The sequence below is a fragment of the Patiria miniata genome, unplaced genomic scaffold (assembly GCF_015706575.1).
Source record: "Patiria miniata isolate m_02_andy unplaced genomic scaffold, ASM1570657v1 HiC_scaffold_28, whole genome shotgun sequence".
Lineage (NCBI taxonomy): Eukaryota > Metazoa > Echinodermata > Asteroidea > Valvatida > Asterinidae > Patiria > Patiria miniata.
The window spans coordinates 5,665,161-5,689,157 of record NW_024037067.1 but is presented as its reverse complement, the minus strand read 5'-3'; the positions used below and the strand labels follow the sequence as shown (position 1 = coordinate 5,689,157).

The window sequence follows — 23,997 nt, the reverse complement described above, 5'->3', positions numbered from 1 at the left end:
ATAAATTCGTTCCCACTCGCGCTCATAAAACATGGAAAATGATATACGTCTGTGTCCTATATGTTCGGCCAAGTGGCATATGGGATGCAGACGCACTACATTATTCTGTGTTCCACTCGCGCTCATAGGATAACTAATATTGTCATATCGTGTGCCTGGATACTGTTATTTCATTGGTCTAGAACAGGGTCTGGACAATAAAAAGGCACATCACACATACGGTATGATATCCACATTTACGTGGAAATTATCAATATCGCACTGCGTTTATTGCGCACGTCTCGTGTGGAACCTGCCGGCGCGCTAGCTTCGCGCAATGAGAACTGCAAACGTCAACCGCTCAGTCTCACGTCCAGCAGGACATCAAAGCCTTTAGTTATCAAAGGTTACATCGCAGTGATTTAATTTATTTCGCCTCGGGTGCTATGCGCCCCTCAGGTGTTAAAAACGTCATATCCCACATCACAGCAGTCAACAATTGTCAAATATCCCAATAAATAAACTGAGGGCTGAATGACTTTTAAAAATAAAACCAAGTTAAAAACTTGTGTCCATCTGCACCAACTGTGTGGGCAAAAGATTGACTCATACTTCCCATCTGCGTGTCCAAAATGGGATTCCCATCTGAATCCACAAGGTGACCAGTGGGTGGGCTGGGGTGAGCTTCAAGGACTTCCGTTTGAAAAAAAATCTAATAATAATAATAATAATACAGCCCACTTAAAACTGGTTCAAATCATAACGTATCTGGAGATGTCCTTGGAGATATTTAACCATGTGGCTATGGTTTGAACAACACCCTATGAAAAAAAAAAAAAATTTTATGGAAAACAAATTTGAGTTTCAAGGTTTTCTCAAGACAAATTACCTGAATGACCTCATTACAAAGTAGGATTTAACTGTAATTTATTTTCAATGGGTTTTGAGTGATATTCGTGGGAATATTAAACACAGTGGAAAAATTGTGAGAAATGGGGATACAGACAAGAAAAAAAAACTAAAATGGGGAGTCAGGTTGGCGCAGTGGTTCTTTCCTCGCCTTCCACCTCTATGGCCTGGGTTCGATTCCTGCCCTAGTCCACTTGGGGATTGGGTTTTTCGTCTCTACTGACTGCGTGCGTTTCCCCTAGAATATTCTCCTGGGGTTTTCCTCTCACCCCTAAAACTGTAATTTGTTCTCATTGTCTTCTCTCTACAGGTTTCTTCAGGCTTGTGAGCTACAGTGTCTGGGGCACTTTTGAAGAATCCTTGAGTTCATTACCAGAAATAATTTATAGTATCTGTTTCAAGTGTGGCTTCTTAAACCTGGGAAAATGAGACTGCAGAAAGAAGGCTAACAATCGGGTGCAGGATTGTTGTATGCAATCCCACATCCGCATAGCCCTGCCCGTGAACTTTTTATTTAAACTTTTGTCATCACTATTTTTCCTACGTGAAAGCAAAAGTTCCAGTCAATTTTTCTCCTCTTTTCATCCCCAATATGAACCATGTCTGTTAATCTACTCGTGAACGGTGGACAAAAGTGGTTGTGTCCTGAAGGGAAAGCAAAAAAAACTTGGAGTTTGAACTTTGCGCAAAGTGCACTCCATAAAAGACTGGGTGATATGATTCTCACAGAGGTCGAGTCAGGGTCGCGCATTGGCACTCTCCATTTCAGACAAGAAACGGAATATGACTCCAGAAAATCTATTACAAACACTGAGTGGGAGGAGGTATCAACAGGACAGACTGATTACATTTCAAGCTCACGCCATTTTTATTTCAATTCCAACTTTTATGCTAAACAAAAAACCCTCAGTATCAAGTTTGGGATAAACAAGTAGCATTTGGAGGTTATGTTACAGTGGGATTTAAGGAACAAAGAAGGAACACAGTTGATTTCTTTCACTCGCCTTTATAAACAATAAATCATGTTCGATTCGGCATTGGCAGCTGAAGCCATTTTGAATTGAATTGAGTTGAACTGCTTTGCATGCACAATGTATGTAGTCTGGGTTTCCGTCCCAATTTTTGTGTGAAAGAGATTAGTGGTCGACAGTAACATTGGCAGTTGGGTTCGGAGTGAATTAAAAATAAGTTACACGTGCAATCCTCCCTATCTCCATCCATACAATCCTCATTATATCCATGCCAACCAGGCTATTAAAGTATTTACATGTAAAGTGTCCTTCCTTTTTTTTTTTTGGTAGGCCATACACCACAAATTTCTGGACAGAAGCCACATAGGATGTGACCTGACAATGACAAGTCAAAAAGTTGATGTAATGGTTGTGTGACCTTGACTTCTTTTTTTTTCCTTTTTTTTTGTGGAAAGTTAACCACAAAGTGCGTTTCACAGTGACAATATTTTAAAGGGAATATACAACATTTGCAAACATCGAAAAACAAAACTACCAAGTTTTTGCGAAATACCTTAATAGGATGTTGGTAAATGACAGTCTAAAGCATCCTGTAAAATTATGGCACCTGGTATACTGTCATTTTCAAGAAAAGTGGTATTTTTGTATCAATTTCCAACGCTGATCGGCCGATCAGCGTTGGAAACAACTGGCTTTTTTTCAAATACCGGCCCCAATTGACCATTGCACTTGTTTGCAATCGATTACAAACCTATGAACGGGTACGAGCCAGCTAGACTGGTTCCCTGACCTTACAATTCCCCAATGTATGTAAACTGCTCTGTTTCTTCTTATATGGAGTCAGGGAACCAGACTACAGGAAAATGATCGTTTTTCTTGGTTTTTATAGCATTTTTGAACCCAAAACCTTCAAAAAGTCAGTGCATCTATATTTGCTTTATATTTCCAACCCCCCAATTCCATCCATTTCTGAAAATTACAGCAAAAGCAAATGATGTATATTCCCTTTAAGTAAACTGCTTGCATTGCACTACTGGACCAAACTTGGCAAACCCTGCCTTGCGGACACCATGTTTTGGATTAGGACAGAGCGTTACTTGCATTCAAATGTGTTGTTTTATGATAACAATTCTGGATTAAAAAGAAAAATATTGGTCAGCTTGTTTCCTCACCAGGTTAAAATCCTGCTATGAAGACAACACAAAGAAAACATGCCAAACTTTAACTACAATTTTCGGACCCTTTTATTATTAATTTTTTAGCATTTTTTGGTAAGCTGTTTCCTCACCAGACTAAACACTGGTGTGGAGACGTCTCACAGAAAACGTGTCAGCTACACGTACATGTTCATGCACGACTTGTACCGCGGTAGCTGTTTTGTTTAGCAATGTACGTACATGTAGGGTACTTGCAAATATATACCAGTGGACACAACAACCAATGTGTACATGTACGTCACATTTTCACACCGCATTAGCTTTTTTTTTGGGGGGGGGGATGATTACAAGAATTCTGGCTTGAACAAAAATGCATAAGATTAATACAAGTCTGAGAAATCTCCACAACAAATTTACCCGTGTATACATACATGTACACGATGTACTTGCAAATGTTTACCAGTGGACGCAACATCGAATGTGTTCATGTACATCACATTTTTAACATGACATTAACTTGGGGGGGGGGGGGGGGGACGATTACTACGTTCAAACACTTCTGGCTAGAAAAAAAAAAATGGTTAAGTTCAATACAAGTTTGAGAAAAATCTCCAGAGCAAATGTGCCCAGCTTCTTCCAATTTTCTTGGCCGGTCTGGCCCAAAAATAGCATCTGGATGTTTAACCATTAAAAGAGCCAGGTGATGTGCCGCGAGGGAGAACAGATTTGGAATGAGGCGGGGATGTGACGCGGACTACAGAATGTCAACGATGAGGACGCACGCAAGGGTAGAGATTGCATATCGATTGCATATTGATCGAAGGTCGAGTTGAGAAAATGGGATGCACTGGGAAGATAGGGAAAGAAAGTAGAGATTGCGTATCGATTGTAGAAAGCAGAGGAGATTTGGTGAAACGGGTGCCGATACCTGCGACAGAATGTCAATGAAGGGGATGCGTGTGGAGGTAGAGACTGCATATCAATTGCATATCGATACCATATTGATTGAAGAAGGTGGAGTGACAGAACTGGATGCATGGTTTATAATGGCAGAGGAACAAAGAAGCTGGGAATGAAAATACTAGAGATTGCATATCGATTGTAGAAAGCAGAGGACACTGGTTGAGATGGGCACAGATAGTGGTTACAGAATGTCGATGATGAGTGTGATGGTAGAGATTGGATATCGATCGAAGAAAGAAATGAGACAAGATGGGTCAGGATGCGGACCACAGAATGTCGGTGATGAAGACGGATACAACAGTAGAGATTACAATCATATTATTGATATATCAAACTGATCACAATATGTATGAAATTTTGTGTTGTGCAAAATTTTCCACAATCACACAAACAACAAAATATGTGTTGACATTTGGTTGGCCTAAACATTTGATTTTTAACATACACCCACAGCCTTTTGGCAATTTCAATAATTGATACGATTATCTTTTTAGCTGCCGGTAGTCACTCTGTATCAATTCTACAACCACAAAGAGTTCTTGAAAAGTCATATCAATGATCGATATACGATCTTGCAGATGCTGGGCAAACCGGAGACACCACACTAATGATCAAGAAACATGTCTGCATGTACAAGTAACAGTGTTTACGTCACAGTCGGCCATGCCCTGATAGCTGGAAGTGCCAAAACGCCGAATGGACCTCTTCATTATCAAAGACAAATCCATCATCGTCAGCAGCGGCTGGGGCTTAAACAGGTCAAGTATCTCAGATGGGAGATAATCAGCTGGCAAGCCGACTACGGCTGTGACTTGTTAACAGCCATACATTTGTACCTGTAATTTTTACAAAGCTGAACAAAGATATTGACTGAATTTGAACCTGTGACCTCCGGATTGCCGTTCCGTTGCTCTCCCAACTGAGCTATCAAGTCCTATGTTGGCAGTTCCCCAATTTGTCAGTGTCTCTCTGACTAGCGCGGTAGCGCGCCCCTTGAACAAAGACTGACAAAATGGGGAACTGCCGACATAGGGCTGGGTAGCTCAGTTGGTAGAGCACCGGAATTGCAATCCAGAGGTCACAGGTTCGAACCTTGCTCCAGTCAATTTCTTTGTTCGACTTTTAAAAATTCATACAGTTACAGTAAACTGTCTGGAAAAAGTAAAATTTTTAACATTTTTACATTTTGTTGTGAAATTTGTCGTGCCATTTATATTGTTTTTTTGACTGGTAATTTTGCAAACCATGGGCCTGTTTCTTTCATTCCAGATCCCGATCGAGATCATGTGATCCAGCACTGTGCGAAAACAAACAGTACCACTCTTGCGCGTCAAGTCCTTTAGGGCGTACATGAATGTCGTCTGCTTCAGATTTTGTATGCAGAAGTGCTATTTTTCTGATAAGCTTTCAAAAATTTCCAGAAAAAGTTCAATCAATCGTACTATTTAAAATCACAAAAATACAATCTATCTAAAAGAGTTATGAAGAAGTAGTGTCACAAAAGCTCATTTGATGCTCCAAATGTACTTAAAAACTGCATTTTTTTTCTCTCCATCTGTCCGGCACGTCGCAAACCAACCTTGTGAACCGACCTCTTTAGCAGGATCTGTTAAAAAGTGATAAAACAGCTTTCGACGCGTCGGATCACCAATCACGATCCGGATCTGCAGGAAACAAACGGGCCCCGTATCATTCACTAAGCAGTGTTTTGTGCTTAATAGCACCAGGTTCTTGGCCTCTGGACTGGTCACCGTACAGGGCTTCCATTTTAAGGGAGACAGGATCTAGAGCTGAACGCGATGACAGCCAGGCCTGACCTTCCACTACTCTCAATACAGACTCCGGTACAGTTCACCAAGTTCAGCAGCTGGTAAAAGCTTTAGGATTTTCACACTCAATATTATTTCCCTTCTCCGCAGTCAAATAATCTAACTAGTGACCCATATTTACCAAAATGACAGGCTGCATCTGAAATGTGGATTTGTGCATGGCTGTGGCGATTCACTGTTGCCTGTCAATGGTGAAAGTCATAGCCCTGACCACAATATGTGCAAAATTCAGACTTGGCTGTGCCAATATCAAAACAAGCACAACCATTAGCAAAAACAAAGTTGCGTAGAATCAATATACTTTACATTGTAGTTTGGTTTGACAAAATTCCTCTACACCTGTGACTGTGGTATCCATGCATGTACATGTACACATGTACATGTATATGTTGGTACCTGGTACAGTAGGCCTACGTGCACATGAACTTGTCTAAAAAATGTACCGAAAAAATAAACAAGACTTTGAAATTCTGAGAAGTTGCAAGGAGAGGCTCCAGCAAATTTATGCTGCCATGTTTACATTTTTAGAATGCCTGTGTTGTGTTGACTGTTGCTAATGGTGCAAATGAGGGGAAAAAAACCTTAAAGTAAATACATGTGAATTTAAGTTCTTGAGGTTTATGTACATGTGCTAAAACATCCGTACAGGTTTTACCAGTCAAGTTTTGAACTACGATGTAACCAATTTCAACACATACAACCCATTAAAAGGAACTTCTAAGATTTCAAAGACATGAGCCCAAATCTACCACGTAAACAATTATGGAAAATATAAAGCCCCTAAAGAAAGAATATCAGCACTGTAAATCTGTAAACTCTAATTAGTGAAAACATTTTTGGGGGGAGGGGCTTATTTTCTTTTGAAAAGTTTGCAATTAAGAACAACCAGATGCTTTTAGAAAAAATGTAATTTTACTATTATGAAGAAAAACTAAATGTCATGGTGTATAAGCGCCCCTTGAACAAAGGCATTGACAAAATGGAGAACCGTCAACATAGGGCTGGATAGCTCAGTTGGTAGAGCACCGAAACGGTAATCCGGAGGTCGCAGGTTCAAACCCTGCTCCAGTCAATCTCTTTGTTCAACTTAAACAAAATATATACATGTATCACTGTCGGGGGGAAAAAAGTTAGGGGACCTCACTTTTTATTTTTGGCCATCTCTCCCCAACCTTTATTCAAACCTAAAAAAGTATGTTTTGTGCCTTTAAAAAGAAACTGCCACACCGATCCGGAACAACCCAAAGAGGAAGTAACCTACCACTCCCAATTTGACTCACAATTAAAGATATCCGGAATGTCACATCCAATAACAAAGCCCGACTAAGTATGCCCAATATACAATACGAAACAGCTGCACATTGACTCCATGATAACACACACCTAGATCCCCCTAGCTACGGTACCAACACACGTACCTACGCACAAAGCACATAATTTCCTTCTCGTGTGACCCCGGTGAACTTGCGGGGGCTATTTTGGGGCGTCGTGTCTTCAGAACATACACCCTGCTCTTTTTAATGTCGTGATGGATGACGTGCATTAGAATGTCGTTGGCCGATCCATCTTCCAAGCCTGGACTAGTATGTATCACAGACATTCAATAAATGTGGCATTTTAATGGACTTATCAGACAGCAGAGATACATGTACAATTTCTTTTGAGGGGGGGGGGGGGGGGGAGGGGGGGAAAGGGACTACCAGTGTCTAAAATATACAGGATCATTTGTATTTATCCAAAAACATACCAAAGTATTATCAGAAAATGCTTACTTAGATTAAAGATCGTACTGGTACTAAACACTCCGTGAAATTATTCCGTCTGACTTGCTGTCATTGAGAAGAAATCAAGAAATGTAGGTGATTTCCAACAATCAGTCAATTGACTGATTTTTGAAAATAAAGAGTGCTTATGGAGAAAATTGTGTTTCCTGATCAAAAGGTTGTGCATGGTTTTTCCATGTTTTCTCAAAAAGTGTAATATCCACTGAGCTGAAAGCTCAACAGGTTAGGTTTTGAACATTCTTCTCTGGAGTTTGAGTGGTGTTATTATTGGAAAACAAACAAAATGCATGAAAAATACCCGATTCTTAATGCCTTTAATTGCTTCAAAACTTGTACAAGCAATTTATTAGGCAGGTTGAACAAAAAATGGAAATTCTGAGCTGCTCAAGAAGTTCTACTGTTTTTCTCAGTTTTTAATGACATAAATTTTAAATTGCCGGGAAAAACAAGGACAATACCGGTAGCTGATTGAAAATAATAATAAAATACAAAAACATGAATCCTGGACATTTCAAACTAACAGATGGGCAAATTACGAGATGTAGAAAATCAATTCTAACATGATTAAAATGTTTCAACTCCTTACAAAAAACAACTTTCCATCCTATCACTCACTTGAGACTGGACAGATCCGTGTTCCTACAAACTCAAACTTTGTTACCGGATCTTTTAAACAAAGTACGCCTCGGTTGGTGCTTGTAAACACAAAGCCGTAACAGTAAACTCTAAAACAAAACAATTATCTACAAGTTGTACATACCCCACTGCCAATGTTTCTGCTTTGTAGGCATTGTTAAGCACAGTCTGCTAACATGTATCGCCTGTCAGCCCATCGCAAGTCACTTAAGAAAACATCCGCAGAAGAATCAAACACGCGTATTCCAGCCGGGCTGAGCTGCCAGATAAGTTATCCCGGATTTCCAGCCAGAGATCTTGCAAAAGTCTTACAGATGGCCAAGCTAAACTCTCTAGTCCCGTTTTTTTTTTCCCTTTCTAGAATGACAGGAATGCGTGGCACATGCCTGGCACGATGAGGCAACACTCTTCTGACCCCAGATTTTTTTATTTTATTTATAACTTCCAGCTCGGCCGGCCGGCCCAGAAACTGTTCCAAGTCTTGCGTCCCCCGGAATTAATATTCGTCGGTTAAATGAAGTGGATGATCGATGATCAGCAATGTGGAAGAATGTCTAATAGGCCAATGTAGGAGTTACGCTCAGAGAGGGCTGGCCTGGCCACAGGATAGCGATATGATAAACACACATGGTGTAGTGCGGATGACACACTGGCTGCATACCACCACATGAGGGTGCTATTTATAATTCAAGTGGTCTCCATGAAGCTATTTCATGGAATAAAGCCTTACCAAAAGTGGACAACAGGTGGCGCTATTGTACTCTCACAGACTTAGATCTTCCAACCAGTTGGTTGATACTACATGTACAGTTAAACTTAAATAGTTAACACTTCCATGTCATTTTAAAGGCATGACATCCGTCACGAAGAAGACAAAAGCAAACCAAGATACTTGTTCCAGAAAGTTGTTGAATAGTAAAAGATAAATTCAAATGTCACAAGGTATTCTTGGTTTAAAAGTGAAAGCGAATGGTTTGACTTACTTGTTGAGATGGGTCTTGTAAGGAGCTCGACGTGTGACGATGGGAAGTAACCGATGGATTCTACGTTGCCTTTAGCGATGGAACCTTTCCACTTGCCGTCTGGGTTCCGCTCGAGAATCTGTGGGTTGTTCACAGGAATGAGCCAAGTTGTAGTCAAAGTATCATAAGTCACCAGAAGTCATCACAAGTCATAAGTCATCATAAGACTCATCAGAAGTCATATCAAGTCAACACAAGTCTTCAGAAGTCATCACAAGTCATCACAAGTCATCACAAGTCATCACAAGTCATCACAAGTCACCACAAATCATCACAAGTCACCACAAGACATCACAAGTCATAACAAGTCGTCATAAGTCAATCTAGTGTTGTACCGGTATTCAAGTCCACCACAAGTGAATCACAAGGGTGGTCACAAGAAAATCACAAGATAGTGAACAAGTCTGACTACAAGAGACAAGGGATGAACACAATAACAAAGGAATGCCTCCGTCACATTTCATTTGAGAAGCTTGTGACATGGGACTGGATGACTTGTGAATGACTTGGGATGTCCTTGTGAGGACTTGTGATGGGGGGGGAGGAGTGTGGCCTAGTGGTTAGGGTTCGTGACTCATGATCAGAGGGTCAGGGGTTCGAATCCAGCTGCTGGCTATATGCTGTGTCCTTGGGCAAGCCACTTTACCCCAACTTGCCTCTCTCAACCCAGGAGTATAAATGAGTACCAGCGTTAGCTGGGGAGTAACTTGCAACTGACTGGCATCCCATCCAGGGGAAAAGAAATATTCTCAGTCATTTCATGCCATGGAAACCAGAGATATAAACACTGGCCTGATGGGCCATATTGGTTTGTGACTGATTTTACTTTACCTGATTACGTGGGTTTTCTCTGTAATAGCTTTCAGGGGTTTCACCCCATTTCAAAAACAAAATGTTTCCTTTTTTTCCCAGGCGTCCAAGCTACACTACTTGGGCACCTTCAAAGAGTCTTTGGTTTCATTACCAGAGAGAGTTAAAATAAATGAATGAATAAGTAAAAAATTAATACTAAGACTAGCAACAAACTCACCGATATGATGTCCCCTGCTTTGAACGAGAGTGCCGATCGGTCGTGAATACGGATATAATCCTGTAGCGCCCTTGCATGGGAACCACCGATGGATTCTGCAAAAAAAAAAAAAAAGACGAGAAACGAATGAAAACAAAAACAAACACACATCATCAACCACATGGAAAATTTCAATCATGGACATTTTGCCACGCAAGATGCAGTAAATTTGTCTTTTGAGAATGGCATGTGTACTGTTCATTGTACATTCTGCCTTCTCCTCGACCCCTCCCATAAAAAAAAAATATTTCTATCGTCGTTCTTTCAGCAGAAAAATAAAATTACTGTGATTTTCAGATGGCATAGGACATGACCAGTACATCCCCCAGGATTTCCACAGAAAAATAAAATTACCGTGATTTTCAGATGGCATAGGACATGACAAGTGCATCCCACAGGATTTCGAGAAACTGCCTCGCCTGAAAAACATTCAACTTCAATCTCTCAAATCGAACATTGCAATGGCAAACCAAAGCATGACAGACTTAAGTGGCCTCTGAAAAGTGCTCAGTGCATGTCAATAAGTAACACACATGTACTTTTGGTAAACATTTAGGCTCTGATGCTCTGACAACTGAACTTCCCAGCCAAGTGATTTCCGAGGGCTTTTTGAGTGGAACGTTTCTTAGAATGGAATAAGGGGGATTTTTTAATTGGGTCTTGGTGTTGGGTTACGTTCGAGAATCAAGTCTGTCTCCTGACAAATTATCTTTGTCACTCGGAGATGTCTGCTTATGGGTCTGAAAAAAGGGGGGGGGGTTGGTTAAGGAGGGATGACATGTGATTAACATTGGGCTTGACCACAGTAGTTGCAGACTAAACAATGCTGGGTGTCAGAGGGGCAGGGGAGAATGGAATTCCCTTTGAATGGATTCCACCTGTTGGATTGTTCTTAAGTGATTTCACAGGTGACAAAAACACCTGTCGTGAGTTGAGTGATGGGTAGGGCTTCTCAAAATTGAGGGGGAAAAATGTCAAGTGGCTCCAATGTAAATCATCACAATTAACACAAAATGGACACCAATTACTGGCTATATTTCATAAATTATTTACTACTTGTCTCTGTGAGTTACAATTTCAAGGGTGGTTAATTCTGGCTGAACAAAATTCTGTCCTGGCTGAGGGAGTGTTTTGATAAAATCATATTTAATCAATAAAATGTTACCAGTCTTACAGTTGCTACTTCGGACTGACGTTTGGTGTTGAGTCAGGATTTATCATTCCAAGGGCATCGCACATGTTACATTTTAGCAACTTTTGAAGATAAACTACAAACAACATGTAGTTGAAGTTACCCCCCCCCCAAAAAAAAAAACACCCAAAATTCGTTTTGTATTAAACAAATTTCTCTGATTCTGAAATATAATAAACCTAAAGTAACAAAAATTGTTTCAGATATGCCAAACAATTTGAGATGTTAATCAGATTATTTCTTAAAAATTGTTCATTCAAAAATAATTCAATCCATCTGAAAGCAGAATTTGTTGATGTTTATGAAATTTAAAATTCATGAAAAGCCAAAAGATAAGGCCAAGTAAAAAATACACCAGTTTCATGTCCCCGACAACTCCTTTTTAAAAATATTGTCTTTTAATGTGGTTCAAGTCTTTGTATGTGTTTCCAGGTTTTTTTTCCGACTCTTTGAGAGTCGAGAAAGTGGAGGAATCCATCTTAGAAAGTCCACTATCTTGAAAAAAAAGGGGGGGTGCCTCCCCCTTTTCCGAAAAGCCTGGACAGGAAACAGTTGTTTTTATTTGGCCTAAAAGCTCAGTTTTCAAAAGTTTTGAAGTATGGAAGACCTACATTTGGAACCATCTTTCAGCCCCAATTCCCCCTCCCTTCCCCTCCCCCCTTCCCACCCCTTCCCCCACCCCAACTCATCCACATGCATGCTGCATCTTGCTCTAACGAGCCACCAGACAGATGCAAAACTCACCTCGTAGCAGCTGCTTGATATCCTGAGCGGCTCGGGTGGGAGTGAATTTATTTACAATGTCAAGTGCTGTCTGGCCGTGAGAGTTCTTCTTGTAGACGTCGATGCCACTCTATGGGCAGAAAAGAGAGAGGTGATGAACATGGCTTGAATGATAAAACACATTTACTGGTTAATCCTAGGATCACCTGAAACCATGAGAAGAATGAACTGCCAAATCATTATTGAAAAACATTACTTGGTTTAAGGTTGTGTTCCCTGTGTTATTTTCACATTTCATCTCCCCCCCCCCCCCAAAAAAAATTCATTTTCTGAATTGCTCTTTTTCTACCAACACAAAAATTATTCACTTTTAATTGGAAATCGAACAAATAAAATCAGCCAATGTTGAATTATTGGCTGCCAGACAACAATTTCGTTCTTTGCACGGTAGCAGGCGCGGATCCAGGTGTGGGGAAGGGGAGGGGGTGTTAAATTTTTTTTTAAAAAACCTGCTCTGAAAATTTTAAAAAAAATTCAGACATTTATTATAATAACAATTACCTATTTGTCCACTGTCCACAACACTCGAACACAGAGTAGTAACCAGTGGTGGTAAGGGGGTCATTATTTGTACACTATTGTGCATAAGTGTGCATGATTGTTGGATTTGAACAGCGCCCCCATTGGCAGAATGGTACCAGGAAAAAAATAATAAACATGTCTACATTTCAGCACTGATTTGCTGATTACAAAATATCTGACGGGCCTGACCCCCCCTGCAAACATTCCATGATCCGCCCCTGGGCATGCTGGCTCCCGCCCCACAATCAGTATCGGTAATGTACATGTGTGGACCGGGAGCCAGCCTGCTCGCAAAGCTGATCCGTTTGTGCCCAAAACAAAATCCTTTTTTTCTTTGAGAGGGTTGCAGACGTCCAAATTACTCAATCCACCAAGTGTGTCTGAGTTTGTTTCTGCATTCAATAGGGACGTTGAACAATAGAGGACAATAGGGTCCCCAATCCCTGAAGGTCCCCAATTCGGCGATGTGTACAAAACATATGCGAGGTCTTTTAGAGTACAAACGAAAGAGGGACAACAGGGGGTCCCCGATTGCAGGCAAATCCACACTTGGGTGCGTTTTTTTATGGTGTAAATCGAGGACACACACGTGCAACATCATCGGTGAATCCAGAACAGGAACCAAATCGAGGACGACCTCGATTAGAAGACATGTACAAAACCAATGAGTTGCAAAAAAGTTAGAGTACAAACAAAGGAAAAGGGAAGAGGATCAACAGAAAATCCTCGATTTACACCATAAACAAACGTGCTAGAGTGTGTCCACACACACTTGAAGCAACACAAAAAAAGTGTGCTCCCTCTGCAACGTTGTCTCACATGTCGAGTTACAAAGATGAATAGTTACAGGTGAGTTTGAAAGGGTCCTTGACAAATGACTCTGTCTGTTTGTTTTTGTTTGCGATTCGGTCTGGGAGTTGTTTCCTTAAGGAAGAGGATTTGTCAAACTAACAGTTTCGCATCTCACAGCCTGGCTATATACATTGTACGTTCTTCAAAAGGGTAGGGATGTACATGCGACTTCATTATCTAAGGTAGTCTGGGTTGCAAGACATCCGTTGTGGTGCGATGTTCCAGCGCGCACGGATTACTGGACTGTGCAGCGATTCACTAAAGTGGGCGTCCTTAACCAGTTTGCGCCGGGATTATTTTGACACTGACCGGACCCAGGCGCGGGATTGTTTTTCACGAACCGCAATGCCAGACGGGTTCAGGCTGTCATCTGCGGGTAGTACACCCTGATATTTCCGGCCTCGCTCGCTCGCGTGTTTATCCGTCATCCATTCCGAATACCGCAAAACCTTTGCGTGTATACACGTCATGAACTGGTTAACACACACGCCATGCCGACAAGCCGTAAAGGGCGTCTTGGCAATTTCATATTTCTGCTTATGTTCATTACATTACACTCACAGCTATAAGTAGTTTGACAACTTCTGATTTTCCAGCTAACGCTGCCTCGTGTAGTGCTGTACCATTGGGCGTCTCTCTGTTTATGTCAATACCATATTCCAGCAGAACTCTGACGGATTAAAAAAGAAAGACAAGCTGGTTGGTAAAGAAGATTGCATAAAATTAATCTGATCAATCTAGGAAAAAAATGCATGAAGTTGAAATTTAACATTCGGTTACTGAAGCAATATGTATCTGACACAGAGAAAACAATATTTACAGCGAAATCTGAAGAATTCAGAAAACTTCAGGGAATGAGAAAACAAGTCATAAGGTCATTAGGAAGACTACAATTTTATACAAAATTTCTCCATTCTTTCCAAAGTATAAAATCATGGAACCAGACTACAAGAAACATGTTTTCTATTTTTTTTTTTTTTGGTTTTTCTAGCATCTGTACTGAACACAAAACAGTTTTAAGAATTTTATTAAAATTAGAAGTCCAGTTTTGGTCTATTTCTCAGTCTACTTTTCAGGGGTTCGTAGACTACTAAAAACCTCTTTTTGACCACAAATTTCACGAGGAGGCTTTGCATATTGTATAAAAAAATAAACAACACACCACCCCTTACCTAATACCAAACCCTAGAAAAAATAAACATGGACGGCTGGACACTCATAATTTTAACCCAGTAACCGAGAAAAAACAAACAAACATGTACGGTAGATGACAAGCAGTTTTCATACTTTGTATACAAAGTTGCGTAAACAAAATGAAGGCACTGAATATTTTTGGAGGATTAATAATAAGAAATGTCACACAGGGTAAAGTTTGGCCCAGCTGTTTTCAACGTCTTACATTTCAGCCATTAACCTGTTTTTGCAAGCCAAAATTTGTCTATGCAAAACTTGTTTTAAATACTATTTGTTTTGTTGTCATGTGGCTCCCACTTTATTATTTTTGGCCCCAACGAACTTGTTAAATTAAAGGCATATAGGATCATTTGCACTTATCCCAAAATGAACTTGTTAAATTAAAGGCATATATGATCACTTGCACTTATCCCAAAAGTAACCTACAAAATTATTGTCAAAAAGCTTGGATTAAAGATTGTACTGGTACTAAACACCCTGTGAAATTATTCCATCTGGCTTGCTGTCAATTTGGAGAAATCAAGAAATGTAGGTGATTTCCAACGATCAGCCAATTGACTGACTTTTTTTGGCAATAAAGAGTGCTATTGATGTAATCGTGTTGCATGCTCAACAGGTTGTGCGTGGTTTTTCACTGTTTTCTCGAAGAGTTATCCACTGAGCTGAAACTACAACAAGTTGGGTTTTGAACATTTCTTCTTTGGATTTTGAGCGGTGAATTGAGACGAACAAAATGCATCCAAAGCAAATGATCCCATATGCCTTTGAAAAAAAATCCTCATCAGCTTGTCAATGTTAATTCAAATTCCTTCCCTTGTTTTTTTGCACGAACTTCACCCTTTAGCGCACTTTGGGAAACAATACCAAAGGGAAGTAGTTTGAGTAATTGTTCTACCCAGTTTAAGCCAATCCAGTGTCAAAAGTGTTTAGGTAACCCGGGAGATTATTGTACTGCAGTGCACCAGGGTACAGAAACTGATATTAAAGAGAGGAAGTTGTTGAAACAGGTTCTCAGTTCCGCACTTTGTTTCACCACGGGATCAGTAACCCGAGAAATTTATTGAAGAGTTCCATTCCGACAGGATTTCTGGACATACTGTACATTTTAGGTACACAGACACACAGTGGGTAGGTACTTCTCACAGCTGAGCCAGTTCATATTCATGATAGTTGAAATGAAATAAAAGGAAAAGAAACATGAGTCCAAGTTTTAAATTTCTGGTCTCGAGAAAGTTCCTGCTGGGATTGAGGGATGTAGTCGAGTCCATCACAAGTCCCTGCAAGTCCATCACAAGTCCTCCAGTCCCAATTCATATCACAAACTATTCAAAATGAGATTTGACAAGGGCATACATGTACTTGTTACATGTATATACATGTATGATGTGGGTTTTTCAACTGGGATTACCTACATATTATCATGTTGCCTTGTAAATTAGAAGAAAATACATACATGTTTAGTACATGTACAGGGTGAGTCAAAAAAAGCAAAACCCAAATGTCGGGACTATTGTTTTATTAAAGTTCTGCATGTAGCTCTTTCAAAATCTAGGGTATGAAAGCCCATTTCATAAGCTTTCTTTTAGTACAAGAATCATTTAAATCACTCCTGTACTTTTCAAGTTACTGAATGTTAAACACAACCACCGTTTTAAAGTTCTGTCCATGGATCACAAAAACGGTGTGCGTTCTTTCAGCAAAAACGAAAACAATTCACACACATCCGTATGTGAATTGTTTTCGTTTTGCTGAAAGAACACTTATAAAAGCCCAATTCTTAAGCTTTCTTTCCCCAAAGTCTATCAATTGCTCTGTTCGTCTCAAGTGGGGTCAGGGAACCAGATTACAAGATTATTATTTGTTTTCTTGGTTCTTCCAGCATCTCCAAACCCAAAACTTGAAACAAGTCAGTTTAACAATATGTGCTATAACATACTAATCCTCCAAATCCATTTATTTCTGAAACTTGCAGCAAAAGCAAATGTTGTACATTCCCTTTAACATGACTTGTATGACTCCTTTCAAGTTCTTTTTTTTTTTCAAATCTGAAAAGTTAAAATTCTTTTGAAACATTTCCTTATTCTAGTGACAGTCATTCAAGCCTGTATAGGAAACCCAATCCATGTCAACTATGATATGTTGAAAAGTACAATCCCGGATTTTTCGATCGAATCTCCTCACCGTAACTTGATGACTTCAAATCCCGTTGTGTGGCTTGTCTCCACATCATTTTATCTGACATTACCACTCCCTTGTTAGCAGAAGATTAGCCATGAGTTCCTGAAACGCTAAACCCCGGACCCTGATCTCATTTCATACTTGTATTCCATTAAAATAGAATTGAAATTTGTAACGAGTGCGTTGTGCATGGATCGATTTCTGATTATCACAGACGTTGGTGTGCTTTGAAAAGTTCAAGTCCCCTAGCTGACACCGCGCTATGGGGAAGTTTTCTGATTGTTAGGGGGAAAAAGTTAAGGGGACTTTTGAATCTGCTGTCCCCATAGCGTCTTCGGTCTCTATAATAACTATTGCTCAACAGGCGTGTGGTCCCCAACCTTGTAAGTTCATAACTGGCATGCACCCATCACATTTATCCTAAGTGGCATGGAAAGTTTTTTAACCTTTCAGCCGTGATAATGGTTCTTCTTTACCATATGGTATGGTGTATACCGGGTGTGTTCCGTTTCCTGGAATATGTACATTGTAGGTCAAACAGGGAAGACAACAATTATACTAGCCACACAAATCTATACAAAACACATACACGATCTGTTGAATTGATTCAAAGCTGTTTTGTACAAGTACCTGTATGTGTGGGCCTACACTATAGCAAACTTGATGGTTACTGAGAACTGTTGGAATTATTATGAGGAAACCTTCTCCTCTGAGAAATGACATTAGGGAAACCATAATGTTCTGGCTTTTCTTGTTAATTCAGAGAATTAAATTCAGTCATGAAATATGCAGAAACAACATTTGTAGAAGGAAATGAAGTTGATGTAACAAACTGTAGCCGTCTGTAACTCTTCAAGGCATTTTAAACTAAAACATATTACACTGTAATTGGAATAAAAAACGTTCACACAATCATCCTTCAAAAAATGACCATTTTTGTGTTACATGTATTCTTGCAAGGATGAATTTGCAAGGAGCAGTCACCCTACCAGATTTTGAACTTTCACACACAGCTACATTTTTGCTGTAAACAAATAAAAAGACAAAATTTATTGCAAATGTATTGGGAAAATGAAGTGGGCCGGGAGGATGACGCGAAACTTATTTATTGTTTTACTTGCCCTTAAATGTTATTTTGTAAAATATACTTCAGTCATGTGTCAATACGCATTTAGGATTTTCAGCATTGCGGAAATTTTCCCCCAACACCTCGGGATCCCTGGCCAAAAAATTTGAGATGTCTACGCGATCTCCATCCTTCAAGGCCCTTCAACACCTGGCTTTTAAGAATGACTTTGATTCCCTGAGCTTCTAAGTCAATTACAAGAAGATGTATCAAACTGACATCTTGCTCATATTTGTTTTTGTCTTTTGCATTATGAGACAATTTTGATGCATTGCCCCTATGGGAGGTGGATATTATTACTGTGGACCAGTTCACGGAAACTAGGCTACTTGCATGCGTTTACACAGAAGGCGTACCTTACAGTAGAGTTTATGAGAATATATAGGATCATTTGCTTTTCATGTATTTTGTTCAGTTCCAATAATAACAGCGCTTAAATTTCAAAGAAGAATGATAGGCCTATAAACCTAATCTACTGAAGTTTCAGCTCAGTGGATATTACAGTACACTTTATGAGAAAACAGCGAGAAACCATGCACAACCTTTTGATCAAAAACCACGATTTGGTGCAAAGCACTCTTTATTTCCAAAGATCAGTCAATTGACTGATCGCTGGAGATCACCTACATTTCTTGACTTATTCTAAATTGCAATAACCCCAGTAGACAGAATCATTTCACCAGTACGATCTTTAATCCGAGTAATGCTTTATGTGATAAATGTAAATGACCCGACAATATGCCTTTAAAGTGCACACAAAGTTTGCATCAACAAAACATCAACACGTCACTTTTCATCATTCATTACAAATGGCTTGGGGGAGATTTTCCGAGACGCAACTTCAGATTCTTTTTTTATAAATCACACAAGTTTCTACACGTGTATATCAAATATGTCTGTCAACACTGACTCTTATTTGAAAAAATCTAATTTAGCGCTCCAACAATTTTGCGGAGTTCTTTTTACAACTGTTATTAGATGGAAAAGAAATCGTACTGTGTAGATTATCATAACACAGTGGGTAAATTTAGTGACAACATTATGCAGTACATACATAAAATACAGAGTGTGGCAAAAAAGAGCAACATTTAGAAAACAAATAATTAAAACTGTTTAATGGTTTTTTTTCTTATAAACAGTAAGTTTTTTAATTATATATTACATTAAAGCCTGATTATTTTTTTGTATCCCATTCCATTTGGGTCCATAGATCCAGAAATACAACCGATTAAGTGAAAGGGTGTAAATTTTACTTGGGCCACTCTCACCTCCCGTGCTGAATCTGGGTTAAGCATTGAATAGGCATTGAATGGGCATTGAAGTTGGTGACATCACAGGTGAGAGTGGCCCAAGTACAATTTACAGCCTATCACTTAATCGATTGTATTTCTGGATCTAGCGACCCAAATGGAATGGGGTAAAAAGGAGTGGATTGAGAAATACCGTAGTCAGGCTTTAATGTAATATATAATTTCATTGAAGATAAAACATTAAACAGTTTTAATTATGTTTTCTAAGTATTGCACCTTATTTGGCACACTCTGCACGTGTACATCTTCCCAAAAAGAAAAAGACCGGTATCTGTCTTTATTTTCATTTTGTTATTTATTAATCATAAACATATGGATTGCATGTGATTATCCCGTTTCAAACAACAGAGGGCAGCAGACGTCCTGACAACACATAGCATGTTCCATGTCATGTTGTGCCAGTTACTGACTACATGAAGTGGTGGAAGTGTTCAAGTATGGGTCACGGGCTGTTGTCAAACAACGCAGGGCAATGTGTAGACATGTGTGGAACGACGCCTGCAGCTAGGCCAAAGAAGCCGTTTACTGAAGCACACTATCGAGCTGTTTATTTGTGGAGTTGCAGCGAAAAGCCCAACCTCTTACATTAGTTTAGTTTGGAGATGGGCTCCTTTTTGCAATCGGCACGCATGCTCGGAATATAAACTAACAACATTCGAGGCACACGTGTGTGTGTCATTAATTAATAACCCTCCTCTATCCTCCAACATCAACCTGGCAGTTTTGGAGGATTTGGAGGATTGAAGCTGTATGCAAAAAAAATATATATCCCTGTTGATCAACAGAATATATCCTTGTAAATTCGAAGAATATTCATGTTGATCAAGAAAACATAGTTTGCATAAGATTATGTGTTGATCAAAAGAATATCCATGTTGATCAAAAAGAATATTCTTGGTGATCTACAAAATATCCGTGTTGTTTCAGAGACTATGTTGATCAACAGAATATCCATGTTGATTTTTAACAGAATATCCATTGTGATCCACAGAATATCCATGTTGATCCACAGAATATCCATGTTGATCCAGAGCATATCTGTTGATCCACAGAATACCGGTGTTGATTTTTTAACAGAATATCCATGTTGATTAACAGAATATTCATGCTGATCCACATAATGTCCATGTCCATATTGATCCACAGAATATCTGTTGATCCACAGTTCAATATCTGTGTTGATTTTTTTTTTGACAGAATATCCATGTTGATCCCCAGACTATCCATGTTGATTAACAGAATATCTATGTTGATCTACAGAATATCTGTTAACAGAATATCCATGTTGATTAACAGAATATTCATGTTCAACCGAATATCCATGTTGATTAACAGAATATCCATGTTGATCCACAGAATATCTGTTGATCCACAGAATATCTGTGTTGATCCACAGAATATCAGTGTTGATGCACCGAACACCCTTGTTGATTCATCAGAGGGAGTTTAGGGCAAGCTTAATAAAAGAGCTGTGAAATGTTAAACCCTAGCTTCAACACAAAGACTTTTATTCAAAATCAGAAAGTACACTTCGCGTCCTACTCACAACTTGAAGTGAAGGTACATGTAGTCTAGTTGCATGATTTTCTTACGTATGTACATTTTTAATATCAGGCCTATGTGCATAATACTGTGAAAATAAAAGCAGAATTTGACCTACTAAAAAAAAGTCGAACAAATGTGCCTTTCATATCCAAAGCAAGAATGTTCTTTTACATGATTGATCCCAAACAGCCCAGTGTTTCCTACAGACCTGCCCCAGATTGCGAATTTCCTCCAAATAAAGTTCACACGAGGAATAAAAAAGCTCCGAAGAATGTCCTCATGCCCTGGGGAACACCTAAAAGCAATTGGTTGAAATAACTTCTACTCTAAAAATAAAGCTCGCAATTTTACCTCGGTTCCCACAAGACTAGCGACCGGTGTGTATTTTTTTTTTCAAAGACTCTGCCTCAACCCTTATAAATTCAAAATTCCATCCCTAAAAAGAAACGACCAAAAAAAAAGGAGAGAATGTTTTATTGGTTAAAGCCAGGACCAATTGTTGGGGTCAGCGGGCAGTAAATCTGTAATCAAAATATCCCCTTGGTCAACTGTAAAATTGATGAATAACTAGAACTGAATTGCAAGTTCACCAAGGTGATTTCGGGCCTGACAATTAACCCCGATGCTCGGCGGGACATGTGAATTATGGTCAGAGTTTTTTTTTTTCTCTGTCGCGGTCTCTCGCACTTGTGGGGAATTTTTGGTTTATGCCGGGGCTTTGCTGATCGCTTGATTTATTGCAAACATTGTACTTTTTTTCGGGATTGCGATTCCGAGTCGATTAAAGGTGACGGTGGGATAACACGGTGTTTGAAAGGAAAACTGCTGAACACGCCCGAGAAATCTTTGAACTTGTCGTGATGGGTGGAACCCGGAGGTCCACTACGTGTGGTTAGTCGCACCTTTTCACATGGTGATGCTTTTCTCACCTTTTTTGTTTACGCTGGACTGAGTCTGATTATATTTTCCCAGTGTTTGACCATGAAATTTCCCCCTGAAATGTGTCCGTGAAAAGCAGGGCTCGCGATTTTATCGCCAAATAAATCAATTTGGCCTAGTGAAGATCAGTCTCAGCCAAGAACGTGGATGTTAAAGCTGAGACTGATAACCTAGATCACAGAATCTTGTGAGGAAAACTTGGAGGATTGAACTGATAAAAAAAAAAAGCACCGAGATGCAGCCTTGTAGATGACATTTGCAAACTGACGTCAATGTGATGTACACATAGGCTTCACAGCATTGTCATGTTTTAACCTTTCCACCAAGACAAAACTTTGGGGAAAAAACAGTTGTTTTTTGACAGTTGGCCTTTATTCAGCCACCCTTAAAAACAGTAACACATGTTTCTTGCTGGCATTATTGACGATAGCAATTAAGTTTTCACATTTAAAACATTGCATCAGGGTTCGCACAGAAATCTTAAAATGAAAATCCATGACTTTTCCATTTTTTTCAAGGACAAAATTAGGGCTTCCCGTCAATTCCGTGACCAATTCCTTTGCCGTTTTGGCAAATTAGGAGCCTGTTTACGTTTCACTGGCCAGTCATCACACTGAGGCAAGGCACGTCACTACCTTACCGCTCTAGTTGGACACAAAACTACACAAGCATTGAAATGGTGCACTGAAGAAGCAACAAGTACACGTGCATAAAGGGGAAATAATAGTGAACTGGCATGCAAACTACATGTAGAAGACTACAAGTACCAACTACCATAGCCAAAATTACGCATCATCACGTACGGGTTGTAGAGGGTTCCGTGATTTTTCCATGATTTTTCTTAGAATATCACCTTTGATTTGCCAAAACACCTGAAAGCCACTCAAAAACAGGTGTACATGTATTTGACCTGAAAAAAGAAAAGAAAGGGCAATGTCCAAAGCTGAAAAGGGAAATGAAACCACAAAACCCTGGATTACATGTGAATATCTATACCCATTGATTTCTTAAAGGCATATAGGGTCATTAGCGTTTCATGCATTTGGTTCGTTTCCAATAATAACGCCACTCAGAATCCAAAGAAAAATGTTCAAAACCTAACCTGTTGAAGTTTCAGCTCAGTGGATATTACACTTCTCAAAAAAATAGTGCAAAACCATGCACAACCTTTTGATCATCCAACCATTTTGTCCACAGCACTATTCCCAAAAATGAGTCAATGGACTGATCTTTGGAATATATTTGTTGATTTCTTCTAAATGACAGCAAGCCCGATGCAACAATTTCACAGGGGTGTTTAGTACCAGTACGATCTTTAATCCAAGTACCGGTAAGCTTTCTGATAATAATTCGGTAGGTTACACTTTCAGATAAATACAAATGATCCTATATGCCTTAAAGGGAAAATACAACATTTGCAAACATCAAAAAATAAAACTACCAAATCATTTTGAAATACCTTGCTGGACTGTTAGTGAATGACAGTGTAAAGCATCCTGTAAAATCATGGCACCTGGTATACTGTCATTTTCAAGAAAAGTGGTATTTTTGTATCAATTTCCAACGCTGATCGGCCGACCAGCGTTGGAAAAAACTGGCTTTTTTTTCAAATACTGGCCCCAGTTGACCATCGCACCTGTTTGCAATCGATTACACACCTATGAACGGGTACAAGCCAGCTAGACTGGTTCCCTGACCTTACAATTCCCCAATGTATGTAAACTGCTCTGTTTCTTCTTAAATGGAGTCAGGGAACCAGACTACAGGAAAATGATTGTTTTTCTTGGTTTTTATAGCATTTTCGAACCCAAAACCTCAAAAAAGTCAGTGTAACTATATTTGCTATATATTTCCAACCCCCCAATTCCATCCATTTCTGAAAATTACAGCAAAAGCAAATGATGTATATTCCCTTTAAATAATTGATGCCTGGTTATCTTCAAAGTGTGACTGTTATTCATACGGAACATAAACTTTTGCATAATCTTCAACTATTAAGGAATTACATGTACAATGAAGGCCCATGTATGGCGGCAA

At 39.4% G+C, this 23,997-nt stretch overlaps 1 protein-coding gene and 2 non-coding genes across 4 annotated transcripts in view; 2 read left to right on the top strand and 1 right to left on the bottom strand.

Moving 5' to 3' along the window:
• Positions 1–5,011: 5,011 nt before the first annotated feature.
• Trnaa-ugc lies at positions 5,012–5,084 on the top strand. Its single transcript has one exon. It is a non-coding gene; the product is annotated as a tRNA-Ala (tRNA).
• A 1,723-nt stretch (positions 5,085–6,807) lies between these two features.
• Trnat-ggu lies at positions 6,808–6,880 on the top strand. The gene has a single exon. It is a non-coding gene; the product is annotated as a tRNA-Thr (tRNA).
• A 1,048-nt stretch (positions 6,881–7,928) lies between these two features.
• LOC119734866 (caskin-2-like) overlaps positions 7,929–23,997 on the bottom strand; it is a 73,234-nt gene continuing 57,165 nt past the window's right edge. For both annotated transcript variants that reach the window (XM_038208466.1, XM_038208467.1), the window contains 4 exons: positions 14,230–14,338; positions 12,256–12,364; positions 10,281–10,375; positions 7,929–9,329 (listed from right to left, as the gene is read on the bottom strand). In XM_038208466.1, the coding sequence (XP_038064394.1) occupies positions 9,090–9,329; positions 10,281–10,375; positions 12,256–12,364; positions 14,230–14,338 (553 nt within the window). In that variant the 3' untranslated portion in view covers positions 7,929–9,089. The remainder of the gene's footprint in view (positions 9,330–10,280; positions 10,376–12,255; positions 12,365–14,229; positions 14,339–23,997) is intronic.